The sequence below is a fragment of the Camarhynchus parvulus genome, chromosome 2 (assembly GCF_901933205.1).
Source record: "Camarhynchus parvulus chromosome 2, STF_HiC, whole genome shotgun sequence".
Lineage (NCBI taxonomy): Eukaryota > Metazoa > Chordata > Aves > Passeriformes > Thraupidae > Camarhynchus > Camarhynchus parvulus.
The window spans coordinates 19,641,583-19,655,649 of record NC_044572.1 but is presented as its reverse complement, the minus strand read 5'-3'; the positions used below and the strand labels follow the sequence as shown (position 1 = coordinate 19,655,649).

The 14,067-nt window shown below is 36.6% G+C and overlaps 1 protein-coding gene across 1 annotated transcript in view; it reads left to right on the top strand.

Annotated features, from left to right (window-relative positions):
* Positions 1-13,704, top strand: part of MALRD1 (MAM and LDL receptor class A domain containing 1) — a 229,868-nt gene extending 216,164 nt beyond the window's left edge. The window contains exons 36-40 of the mRNA XM_030944073.1: positions 2,466-2,548; positions 2,639-2,729; positions 11,116-11,191; positions 12,840-12,896; positions 13,590-13,704. Of these exons, the coding sequence (XP_030799933.1) occupies positions 2,466-2,548; positions 2,639-2,729; positions 11,116-11,191; positions 12,840-12,896; positions 13,590-13,691 (409 nt within the window). The 3' untranslated portion in view covers positions 13,692-13,704. The remainder of the gene's footprint in view (positions 1-2,465; positions 2,549-2,638; positions 2,730-11,115; positions 11,192-12,839; positions 12,897-13,589) is intronic.
* The last annotated feature ends 363 nt before the right edge of the window (positions 13,705-14,067 follow it).

The window sequence follows — 14,067 nt, the reverse complement described above, 5'->3', positions numbered from 1 at the left end:
AGATGCTTAACTTTTTTACCCACAATTCAAACACAGCATGAATATGTGGAAATACTCCATCAATAAATGGAAACACAGCATACGAAGATGCATTTAGATATTTCTGTGTAGTAGAACCTTCCTACAGTCCTACCAGTACACACACCTGCTTTATGAGAACCACCTCTTTGCAGCTCTGAGGTGAGTTATGTCCTGGTGCCTCCAAACCAGCAAATGGCACCTCTCCTTGCCACTCTGAGTAGTGCTTGTGCACAGCTGCAAATCTGTGTTCTTATTCTTTCTTCTACAGCCAAGTAAGTCCTGCAGTGACAAGAAAGAAGCCAATTTTGGTTAAAAGCATATCCAGTTCAACAGAATATCTGGCAAACAGAGAGAAAAGAAATTATACAATTGAGAGCAATCAGAAAATTCTTTTGATGGGTGATTACCAGCAGATTGCAATGTTTCTACATGGATCCACAGAGCTTGGTGTCAGCCCAGATGCAATTTGACATTTTTATAAGATCATTAGTCTGCATAAAAGAGCAGCTTATGAATAACATGATTTTTGTAGTATGCTGAAGAAGAAGGAGGATTGAAGAGACCAGGTATTTTCAGCCACTGAATACAATGGGTCTACAGCTCAGCCAGAGCTGTCAGCTGAAATACCATTTTTTCTTTAGAGTTAGCATGTCAGAATATGCCACTGGCTCTAATTTCTAAAGCTAGGATTCATTAGGATATCAATTAGTAACCTTATATAAGGTAACCCTTTAACCACAGAAAACCCATCTGGGGTGTAAATGGGTTAAATAAAATCTCCCTCTGCCCACTGTATTCGAGTACTACCCTTCTGGCATGGTCTCTGCCCAGAATTTTTTAACCATGCACCGAATTGCAATAAACTGTGCATCAGGCTCTTTTGGTCTGTGGTGAAGTCACCTCCCTGTCATGTCTGAAACTGGGATATCGATCTGGTTCCTGACATGCCCTGATCCTTTAAGGATTCTAATTATCATTGCAGCTACAGATTCTTGCTGCTCCTGCCACCCCACCCTTCCTACATCCAGCATTCCTAAGTAATTTTCTGGGAAAATGAGGTACTCCTGTCCCTCTGAAATGCCTTCCTGTCCCTTTGAAATGCCTACTTACCTCAGTGTGCAGCTGCTAGGGTAAGACGTGGGCAATACCTTGTGCTAAACAAGCTGGCAAATAAGGCAAATAGCATGAAGTCCTCTCTCATATGTTCAAATTAAAGAACCTTAATAAAAAGATTTAATTGTGTATATGTGAAGTTTCATACTATATATTTAAGGAGAGACAACTAAAATTTCAAAATTACATTTTAAAAAGTAGTGAGTATGGAAAAAAAATCATGATATTAGAGTTAGCAAGCATCTCAATATGCATTCCAGCCCACATTAATAGTTTATGGAAATGTAAAGAAAGAAATAATAGGTGAAAATAATTTTCCATGCATTTGACATTAGTAGGACTGAAACTGGACTACTACCATCACTTCTTCCTGATACACACTTCTAAAAAATGTTTAAAATTTATGAAGCTCATAAATCAACAGCCATGCATATAATTGGAAAGCTGGTTGAAGTCATTGCATCAATACACTCAGGATGGGGTTCAAACACCATGTGGGGTGCTGAAATTAAGATGTCAGTATGTGGCCATCCCCCTAACAACCCTTTATGCTGCAGCCATTTTGAAATTCCCCAAATTGCATGTTTCTCAGAAAAGGCAGCTAACCCTCACCTAGGTGTCATCATTCTCATGGAGACAGAAGGCCACAATAAAAGCAAGTAGACAAAAGCTTAATTGAGGCAAATTAAAGTGACAAATGATATAGACCTTTTTGTTGAATTTGATTAACCATTAAGCAGCAAGTGTAAATCAAAACAGCAAAGCTTGTGTCAGATATTTTATATTTTGGTCTCTTCAAATCAAGACTGAATTTTACCAAACAGAAACTTTGGAATAATTTCACATTCAAGTGTAGCTTTGATTTTGACAAGGTATTTGTTGGAGAGGTACCATTTTACCAAAAAGTAGAAAAACAAGAGAGACAAATTAGGGGACAGAAGGAAAATATTTTTCTCATATTCTAATTGTGTGTCTTTCTCTATATTAGGGTCCCAGTCCCTCAACTCAGATATGTATTTAACTCTCACATGGCGGATACATGGAAATTGGTCACATTTCTTTTGCTGTAAGAGAAAAATATGATGGCATTATGGAAAAGGAAGCCAATTCTAATCTTTGAACTTAGTTTATTTTTTTTCTCTCTTCTTAGTTTTCTTTGTGTATTTCTCACTTAGATTCCATTATATTAACTTTGATGCTGCTCTTTGTGATTCTTGGATAAGCTTTAGTCACTGGCAAAAGAGCTCAGAACTTTGGCTTTTTCCTCCGTGCTCATCACTGTTTATGATCCTTTCTTCTCCCTTCTTCAAAACTTCTTGTTTTATTCACAGATGTGGAAAAGGATGGAAAGGAAACCGTTGCCACATAAGTGCTAAGCCTCTTCAGCCTCCAACTTCAAGTCCCCTACAAAATGGTAGGTCTGTAAAAAGAAAGTAATGTCTTTCAATTCATCCTTTGAGTCTTTCATTTTACTTATTTCTGTCTGATTGCTCTGATTTTGCAGATATTTGGATTGGATTGGGTATCGGTTTCTTACTGATTAAAATTACAGCTGCTGCCTTGTATTTTCTTTCGAAGAAGAAAGTGCCAGATATGTAAGTAAAATTTTATTTTGTGTATAGCAGACACAAATGTGGCACAGAGCAGTGGCCAACTGCCCAGGCTCATTGGTTTCAGTTTTGAATCTCCCCACAGTCTGTCTTCATATGAAACACTAAGCAGAAAACGTAACTTTGCAACAAAAGCTGACCTTACTGGGCCCGAATCTGGAAACAATGAACAATGGCTTGATTGCCTAGAATGTTTTGATTGTAGCATTGTATGAGTATTCTTAAATTATAAATTTTAGAAGTTTTTAGGATATGCCTTCAATTGACAATTCAGTATTTCACAGATATATTTACAAGCCCTTCCTGTCATCCCTCTGATAATCTCTGTTTTTTCTCTCCTTCGATAATCTCTGCTTTTTATCTCCTCCCTAACTGTTTATTTTACTCTAACCTCTGTATTTTTTCTCTGCCTATCTCTCAACTTAGGATCTACTAGATCCTTCTCTGCCAGCAAGTACCTAGCACTGTCCCTTCCTCCCTTTCAGCAATTCCTGTTGCACATTTCCTTGTCCATTTTTGTGCTGTTAGATTTTCCTCACCCTTCATTTTCTTCTCCAGAATTCATCTTCAAAGCTGTCTCTTTTCCTTTAAACTTGTTCTCTGCTATAGACTTTCCTCTCTTTGGGGATGTTGTTATCTCCCAAAGTATCTACTAAACTGTGCAGACTCCTGTCCTGACATTATTGCTGCTGACATGTCTCCTATCTGCATGCTCCCCTGACAGGTAGAGCTGTCTGTGGACGCAGAACAAAATGTTGAAGCAGAAACCTTTATTGGTTGTGCTTCTGTTAATTGAGTGCAAAGCTTCACCTGCTTTCCTTACATCTCCTTCCTCTTCTTGAAAGCAAGAATAACATTTCCTTATCTGATTTCACAGGGCTTTAGGTTTAATTCATTCACATTAATACAACCTGCCAAGGCACACATATGGAATAGCACTTCAGAAGTGCAAGATTACTTGTATTGTAAGAGCTGCTGCATTTTTCTTTTTGTGATTTCAATACTTATCTTTGAAAAAAGAGTTTAATTTCTCAAAACACGTTTGATAGTGTTTTAATTTGAAATATTCTTGTTTCCTCCACTACTTCTTCTGTGCTCTCATTCAACATTCCCTCTATGTTTTTCTTTCATAAATGTCTACTCAAAGGTTATTGCACTGCCATTTACATCTCTTTTTCCCATAAATCTATATTTAAGGAATTTTTTTTTTTCCTTTTAATTATTATGCTACAAAAAAAATAGTAGTCTTTTTTCTACCCTGTTGCAATATGATGCTAAGCAATATGGTCCTATTATGTATAAAAGAGGGATGAATGAGGATCTTCTTAGTATGGCTCTAAGAATATACCACAGCCCTGATATGCAGAGAACCAGAGCTGTGAAAGAGAGGATTAGACAAGCTTACAAAACAAAGCTTATTCTGGTCTTGATTGTTTTCATTAAAGCTTCCAGAAAGGTAAATTATGATGATGGAAATTTTTGTGACTACAAATTTTGTCTATTAGAAATGGAGATCGTTGAATCATTTCGCCCACACTACAAATAAAGTTTTTTATTTTCCTTGTTTTCAGTCACAGTCTACTTAACATGTAAGTCAAAATGCTTTTATAGGCACCTTCCTAAGAAAAAAATTAGCTAATAAATGGCAATTTGTTTGAAATTGTGAAAACAATGAAATCTGAAATTTTGAATTTGAGAAGATAAGTTCATCCAGGTTCTTCCTCTTCAACTACCTATTGCCTACCATGATTTGGTATACAAAAATCACAGCTGGAAACATAGAAGTAAATTAAGGCAAGTTATTCCTGAACTGCTTAATCAGTAATTAGAAGTGACAAGTCAAAATGCAGCCAATGTTAATGTACTGAAGTTTGGATCTTTAGGATAAGGTTTCATAATAAGAAGTGACTTGTGTTTGCATAAGTCTGTAAAATGTACAATGTGACAGCACCACACAGAGGCATGAGATTTTACTCTTGATTTTTTTCAAGGGATTTTATAAATGAGAGGATTTTACTGGCACATAAATTATAGTTTCCTACAGTTAGTTTTTACTTCTGTCTGCTTTTAGCCCTCCTGAGCCATGTTGTTTTCATAAAGTCATTAGGCACTAGAGTCACTCTAGGGAAGCTTTCACATGCTTGAGGCCATATATACTACCTTTTGATAAATTCTTGTGCTTGCTATTTTTATGTAATTTCTGTTAGTGTCCCCTTGCTTTACTGTATAGACCCACCCTGCAGGCACTGGCAGACAGATCTCCAGAGGCACATCAGGAGTTGTAGGTGTTAGCTCCAAGGACATCTTAAAATGTTGTGTAGGTCCATCTAAGTCTCAGGGCAAATAGTACAGGAACATGCACAAGAGCTGGAGACGATTAAGAGTCCAATAGAATTTTTTTTTCATCAGAAAACCAGGTAGGAGGCAGTAGGGATAGGCTGAGTACCCCTCAGGTGATTGCCAGCTAAAAATTTGTCACTAACAGCAGTGAGACCCTAAGTCACATTTGTCACTCTTCTTCTTCTCTGGAAACAATAACAGTGCTTTAACCCTTCCCTTCAAACCAGAATGGATGCCCTGCTTCCCCTTTTCTATCTCCTTCTCCTTTGCAGAATTTAATTTCTGATCTGCAGGCTTTAATCACTCCTCTTATTGAGTGGGAGTTACTGGAAGTCATCATGTAAGTTTACTTCCTAATGGACAAAAGCAGCTTTACATGGCCTGGCAGCAGCATACTTCATTGCCATGACAGCATTCAGATATGTCAGATACTTCCCAGTCCCCAGCTGGGTATATGTGAAACCTTTGTACAGAAGCCCCAAATCAGAGAAGCTTGTGACTTTCTCTAATTCCTGTTTGCACTATAGAGATGATGTTCCCTAATCCAGAAGGGAAGGTTGCCAGTTGTTCCACTCTATCAGTGACATCTGTCCTTGTTGACCAAATAGAAGCAAAGCTTCATTTTAGCTTCCATTTTTTTGCAGCTGCCTTCTAATGCTTCATTGTAATTTGAAATGTGAGAGTATGAAAAGTGACTTTCTGTCCAGCTAAGCTATGCCTTTTTACTACTGCCTCCAAATCAGTGAATGTCCCTGGATCCTTTCAGTTTGTTTCTTTCCTGTTCCTGAACTGTGCCATCCACTGCAAAGTCAATGCACCACAGCTATTATCAGGTCTGTCAATCTTAATGAACACAGAACATTAAATTTTCCAAAGCAAGCATATAACAATGTATCTTGCCACACAAGCAAAAGAGTGAAAAACTGAGGTCTTATGAGAAAGCATTTTAAAATGATAGAAAATCATGGAAAGAAAGGGCCCACAGAGGCCATTTTTCATCCTGCCAGATCACAGACTCAATTGCATCACTCCTGAGTTCACATTTAAAAACCTCTAGCAACACGAATTTGATGGCATCCTCAGGCTATATTGGTACCTTGGGTAGAAAGAAGTTTGCTGTTAGAAAGTTATTTTCCAACTGCTGATGTGTCTGTTTATCATTTAAGTTTATTCCTATTCACCGTAGGCAATAACAGATCATTCCCTTCCTCCTTGCAGAAAGCTTTTTCTGTTCTTGAAGGCAGTTGTCATGCCTCCTTACAGGCTGCTTTCTTCAGGGTAAACAAGCTCGGTGCTTTAGTCTTTCTCCATAGTTAAGGTTTACTTACAATTATGATGATTCCCAGTTTCTGTTGCCAGACTTTCTGCAATCAGACCATACCCTTCTGGAGGTCTGGTGCGAAGGAACGGGGGGAGTATTCCAAGGAATGCTCTCCAAACACATCTGAGGGGCTGCCAGAGGTTATTGCTGGCTGTGCCTCTGTTCCTATATCCCAAAGAGATAAACAGAATGACAGCATAATGACATTTAGTGAATGGTTTTCAGCTTGTGAACTGGAAGAGAGACAGATACAGTTCATGTATAATGGGAGAAAAATGTGCAGTTTTATGGGAAAAAGTAAACCAAAATTTGGAAGCATTAGCCATAAATGTTGGTTGGGAATTGTTGTACTAGTCTAATGCTGCTATCCAAATCCATTCATTCTTCTGTAGGGTATTGTTTTTCTGAAGGATGACTGCTATAGTCAGAAGTTTTGAGTTTTTCTGAAATGTTACGTCTGATGATCACCACACGTAGGAAGGACAGAAACAGGAGGAAACACTGAGGCACAGCCAGTCTCTGTAGTCTGTAGTCGTCAAGATCACAAAGATGAAAGTTGCAAAGGAGTGATTTAATAAAAAAAAAAAAAAAATTACTTCCCCAAAATGACTCAAAAGGTACAAAGTACAGACTTACGAAACCCATTCAGCATATTAACAGTCGAATCAAACATCCAAGTGGCCTGTACATTATTTTAGATGCAGCTTTTGGAAAGCCTTCTCTCCTTGCATCATGCCCCCTTTTATGGGACGTGCAAAATATAGCTTACTTCAGCAAACAAATTTAGTTGAAAAGAGTTTAAACATGCTGTGGAAATTAAGATCTTGAGTTTTAGTTTCTGTTAAGAACTGAAGCTTTAGCACATCTATCAAAATTCTTTTAAGGGATTATTTTAATTAGTAGCTTAATTGTAATTAAATCTTTGGTCGACTAGGACTTTGTCATTGTTGTTATGGATCAGATGATAAGCATTCCTCCAGTACTGTATTTCCTAAGAATCTGTGTTCTGCATGAAAGATTTGTTTTTTCTTTTAAGGGTATATTGAAAAGTCCAAAATTATGAGCTCTTGCATTCAAAAAAATGAAATCTAGATACTTTAATTTTCCATTGACAAGAATGATGTTACTCAGCAGTCTGTTTATACAGTGATGGGTATTTTGTGGAGCATAAAACTTCTTCCTGTCTTTGCGAAATTGTAGTGGAGAAACCTCTGACATGGCAGTAGTTTTTGCTACTAAGGAATGCAGATGAGCTTAGTAAAGCTATGCCTAATGTTACCTCAACCTAAGATGATTAATTCTCTCCATTCCCATTGTGGCATTTCTGGTTATGTTAGAAAACCCGGTTCTCTCCAAACTACCTTACACACATATTTGAGTATTTTTTACTCTCTTTTTTACTTTTTTTTTTACTTTTTTTACTGCAGTTACTACATCATGCAATTGATAGATTACAGCACTTGTGTAAAACACGTGATTAAATTTTCTCTTACAAATTCTTTAAGGCCTTCTAAGTAATTTGAAAATATTTTAGAAATTTTAGGTCTATCTATTGATATCCTTTAGCAAGTATTGCTTGCTGCATTCACAAACAGTGGTAACCACATATAAATTTGTATAAACATATTCATATGTATGAATCTATGTGTTTATATATGGTGTATGTATGTGTAGCATAACTTACATAAGATAGTATATTGAAAGTGGCTTTTGAATTTTGACAAAAATGGTCATAAGAATAGGAGTGAATTGAGAAAGTTTATTTTCCACCTAAGTTTCTGGTGCATAAATTCAAGCAGTGCCCATATTTTGGGCCATAAAATTCCCTTTATCCCTAAGATTCAGTCACCAATACATACGCTTTTCATGGTTCAGATCTAGAGTGGGAAGACACATGAAATCTGCTGGACTCAATTTTATTGCTTGAGACATAGACAGGACCAATTTCAGCACTAAGCACAGTAACCAAAAACATGTTGTTGAAGAACTTGGCCAGCACTCTGTTAGGTGCCCACGGTTTGGCACAGTGCCCTTCTGGTTAGTTCTCCTCCTTGCAGAGGAAGCTGGAGATCTGTGTTCAGCACCCTCCTGCCCTCAGGACAGACCTAGGTACTCAGCATGTTCTTGCCCAGATAAGCTGTGTGTGTGTCTTGCACAAACTGCCCGAGTTTAATGGGGTGATGAAAGAGAATCAGACCTGTCCTGACCATTTGCTATTGGCACAGTAAGGATGGTTCACATTGGGAATTGTGTGACCTGTGTTGCCCTTTGGAAGTGTCTCAACAGGCTCTAAAGAGAAGTGATTTTCTTAATTCCATATCATGCTTTTAGGCCATACAGATGGTTTCTGATATCTCCATGAAGCACCAAAATTAAGGCAGGCAAGTCAGGCCCTTTGGGCACTAGTGTAGAAGCAGAGCCAAACTCCTTAAAAGCTTCTCATCTTACTTTGCTTCTGGCCTTAGATTTTGTGAGCTGTGCTTTCATATTAGAGTAAAAAATAAATTTTGTACACATTATCTGGACTTCATTCAGGAGGACTGGGATGCAAATATACACTTAGTAGGCATATAAATAATCTTTCACTGCTTCACTAAGCAAACTAAATGAATCAGAATATCATTATTTATTACAGTTAAGATTACATCAAATGAAAAAATTAACAGGTTCAAATATTCAGCTCTCCCCATTGTTGTGTCAGGTAATCAAAATAAATTATGAGACTGGCATTAGAAGCAATTATTTTCTGACAGTCTTGTTGTGAAAAATTTTAGGGAGACATGTCTGGTTTAGTTTAAAATCCAAACTTCATTTCTTGCACTGATTTAATTCATAAGGTAGACTATTTCTGTGCCTTACTTGCGTCTTCCTCCCAAGCAGCCATTCTGGTTTTAGCTATTTGCAACAGAAATCATTCAGTGTGTCTCCTCTGTGGCTCCCACTGAGGAAGAGCTTCCCTTCCCAACATCTCTGTAGGCTGTGCTCCTGTGGCTGCTCTTGTTCCCTCAGTCCTGCCTACCCCAGTAACACAGAGCCTGTCTGTCTGTCAGATTCTAGGCAGACATAGCTTCAACCAGCTGCAGGAGCAGCTTTGGAACAGAAACACACAACAAAATTTATTTCTCCATCATCAAGACTGATGGGAAGCTTTAGGGAAAATTTTTTGTCTTAGAATACTGTACATGCAGATTTCTATGTACTCAAGGCACAAAAACTGTGGATAAAACCCCCAAAGAAATAAATGCATCACTTCAGAAGCAAAGATAAGCTTCTGCTTCATTCTTCAGTAATTTTAACTAATACATCTGTTGCATTTTATGTAGTATTGGAACTGCTTTGATGATTCTGGGCATCTCACTATAACAAAGACATTGAGGTGCTGGAGAGAGTCCAGAGCAACAAAGCTGGTGAAGGGTCTAGAAATTAAGTCCTATGAGGAGCAACTGAGGGAGCAGGAAGTGTTTTGCCTGAAAAAAGAAAAGAAGGGTCGGGGGAGACCTTACTGCTCTCTATAACTACCTGAGGCAGGAGATTGTGGCCAGATGGGGGTGAGTCCCTTCTCCAAGGAACAAGTGCCAGGACAAGAGGACATGGTCTCAAGCTGTGCTAGGGGATTTCAGGCTGGACATCAGGAAGAATTTCTTCATGGAAAGGGTTGTTAAGCATTGGAACAGAGTACCAATGGAGGTGGAACAGAGTACCAATGGAGGTGGAAGGGGCTGGACATGGCACTTAGTCCCGCTGACAAGGTGGTGATCAGTCAAACATTGGACTCAGTGATCTTAGAGTTCTCTTCCAACATAAATGAGTCCACGATTCTGTGTTTTCAAGCAATGTGGAATATTAACAACTAGTCATCTATTAGGGAAAACATTTAGATCTAGGCAGCATGTTCCATGCCCATTCTGCTTTTGCAGAAGAAATGTGATTAACCGCACAGGTCATAAGTGCTTCCAGAAAGAAATGGGGCATGTGAAGACCTCTATCAAGAAAGCAAATCTTTAAACCTCCAGATGAGGTAATGGACATAATATTCATAAATAGAAATTTTTTTCCTAATAATCGATTAAAAATTGTTTAAGGCATTGTGTTAATTAATGAAAAATTTGCATTTCAATACCTCAAGTGATTATTTATTCCTGCCTTTGTAGAAAAAGACATGGGTAGAAAAACCTTGTATAGCTTTAAAACTGATGCTGATGATTTTGACCCAAAATGCAAGTTCTTTCCCAATTAATTGGAAAAGTGGAGTACTTATAACAATGAAAAACTAAGGTGCTCTTGAACTTGGAGGCTGTGACCATGGTAATCACTGAATTGTCAATCTGATAGCAAAACACAGGAAGAACATGATCTCATCCCATGCAAAGAAATTATAGGAATGCAACTTTTAAGTTAAGCTCATGTTTTATTTAATGTATAGAACTATACCTGAATTTTATAAATATTAAATAGTTCTATGCACATCCAGAAGCATATATATATTTTTGAAGCAACATATGAAAAATTATTATTTTAACCAAGACATTATTTATCCAGAATATTGGTTTAATTTCATTAATTTCAGTAGAGCTCAGTTGAAAATATATATAGCCACCTATTTTTTTTGGACTCAAGTCTTTTGAACTTTAATCTGCTTGGTTCTTTGATGACCTGTGTGATATGGTGGTTTTTGTTCCTCTTTTTTTTTTTCTTGTTTGGCTTCCCAAGGAAAGTGCAGAAAGCTGCTATCTCTTCATTTGCCAATCCATTGTACAAAGACCTTAGATCATCTGGGAAAGTAAAGGTAAGGTGTCTCTATATGTTCAGAAAATGTGCGGTAGTCCTCAAATACTTTTCCATTAAAAGAATATAATCCCTGAGAGAATGTTATTTAATAAGTGACAATTAAAAGGTAACTCAATACTCAGATCAGTTCCAGTGCATTTTCAAAACATAGTAATAGTTGAAATCAGCTCAGTTTTGACAACATCTCAGTGTTTATAATTATCATGACTATAGGCTGACGATTTGGAGGAAAAAAAGTATTTTGGATTAAATATTTACCCACACATAGATAAGAATAAACTCGCTGGGACTCCTCTCCTTTTGTATCTGGAAAGTAAATAAACAAACAAACAAAAAAAAAACCCGAGAAAAACCATCCAACAAATAAAACACACTACAAAAGAAACACATCAACAACAATAAAAACACACAATGAATGATTTGGCAACCAAGTTGCCTTTGCACACTCACTTAACTTTAATAAAGGAGTTTTTAGTCCTCCCCAGTACCTTAAACATACATCACAATTCCCATCACTGTAAAATTCAGCTTGACACTAAAGAAGCAATTGGCCACACATTGCCCTAGTACCCTTTCTTGATCAGAATTAAGAAACTGATAGAGTAACAAAGAATTTTTTGCATAAAATATATATTTAAAAGTGAACATATTACAGCAAAGGAATTAAAGGCAAGATTTAATTCTCAAATTAGAATGATAACTAAAAATCATGTCTTAAATTTAACAAGAAATAAATTATTGAATTAAATGAAGGTATCTCTGATATTTTGTTTATAATTAAAAAAAAAAAAAAATACCCTGGGAATAAAAAGAAAAAAAATTTAAATATCCTTCCTGCCCTCATTTTGATACTACCCTTATTAGCATTGAAAGAGCTAGGCTTGATTTGAAATAGAAAATAAAGCTTGTCCTTTGCACAGTCAATAATATAAGATTCCACTGCAGCTTTGAATAGGATTAACTCTGACATGCCATTTACTTTCTGTAAAAAGGTCCTTACACCTGATTTTAGAGACATTAGATCAAATGAATTCACTTATAGACTGGAGTTTGTGAGAGCTCCAAGTTGGAAATATTCCCATCACAATCATGTCCAATTCGTCAGGACATTTTTATTTTAGTTAAAATAGATTCCTGACAGGCTTCATTTAATAGCAAGTTGAAAAACAGAAGCACAGAGTCAGGAGAGACATTTTCATGGAAGACAGCCCCAGGCATTGTGATTGAAGTCCAGCCATGTACCAGAACTTCCTCTATTTTCTCTAAGACTGGGAAAATACATGTTTACACTAATTCTTCTTTTTAAAAGAAAACAGGCATTATGAGTTTTCTCCAAGTCTGATGAGACTTAAATCTGAATGGTGTATCATCAATCAAAAGAGATGACAGAATGTGAGCAAAAGCTCTTGTCTCCAGCTGAATACTCACAAGTTATGCCCTTGTGGGAGTCTCTGAGCTTCATAAAGAACAGTTCTGAAACTTCCTGAACACTAAAATCGTGTGGGCTTAGCATAGCTCTACTCTTGCTCATAATACTGCCTCGTAATTTTGGATCCATAGAGTCTGTTACGCAGGCACCACAAGGCAGAATATATTCTTTTCAGCTCACTAAAAATATTCTGAAGCAGTTTTTTTCCTTTTTATAGTCTCCTAGGTATGCCATCTCATCTGCTGTTCAAATCAGTGTTTCTCCATGGCATGAGGTATGTAATAATATATTTCTAGGATGTGGGTTGGACTAGTAAAGGAAATTCATTTGCAGAGGAAAGGGAAAAATGTCTCCTAAAGTCAATGATGTACTTATACTGTTAGCACCTCTGGAAATCTGAGAAAGATGACTGGGGCTGAATTGGTTGGCAAGGACCTCATAATAACAATTCTAGTAGTGTTGCTCTTCATAGCTACTTGGTACACCATACACTAAAGCAGTAAGTTTCAGCCTGGGCAGATGCTGAAGAAAATATTCAGAATTACTGAAATTCTTTCCTGAAGGAAAGGTTCATATTATCTATTTTGTCATAATTTTTCAATCAAGGAAATTATAACCATGCCATGTACCAAAATTAGTGACCCACTGCAATTACACTATTGTACATAAATTGCCTAAAATAATGCTAAATGTATATTGGAGCAAGGGCTCTGGAGACAAGGGAAAAACGGTGGAAACAGATGCAGAAGTAGTTTAAATTACTTGATCAGGGGCACGTAGTAGGTAATTGTTTTGGTGGATCTATGCTAACTTTATTCAGCTGAAAATCTGGTCTAAAAATGTTTGAGATTTTATAGTTTTCTTTAATATGTTACTTCTATAATGAATCTATAGCCATTTGTATGTGCATTTAAAAAATAATTGAATCACTTGGATTTTAAATTTCATTTTATCTTTTTTCTTTTAGTATCCGTTTAATGAAAATGTGAATGCCACTTCTTTTCCGAATCCTCTCTATGGTGCAGCAGCAGAAGACATGGAAAAATTATGTAGCTCCTTGAAAACTTAAACACAACACAGGATCAATAGTGATTGTAACTCTCTGCCTAAAGATTTGTTATAAAATCTGGAAATGTGTCATGATACTGTAGTATTTGCAATATGAATTAATAACTCATCACAGAATAACTCTTATTAAAACAATTATGTTCAGAAAGTAAATTTATATTGAAACTGGGATCCATACATAAGTAAACCATAATTATATATAGTCTTCTGTCATTTCTGTTGGTGCAGAAAGAGATTGATAATTATAACTATGAATTCATTTTACATTCATACAGTTCAAATTCTAGTATGTTAATAAAATGCTTAATCCAGATTCTTTATGTTTGGAAATCATAATTTTATGTCCATTATTTGAGAAACAATGACTTAAATATTTC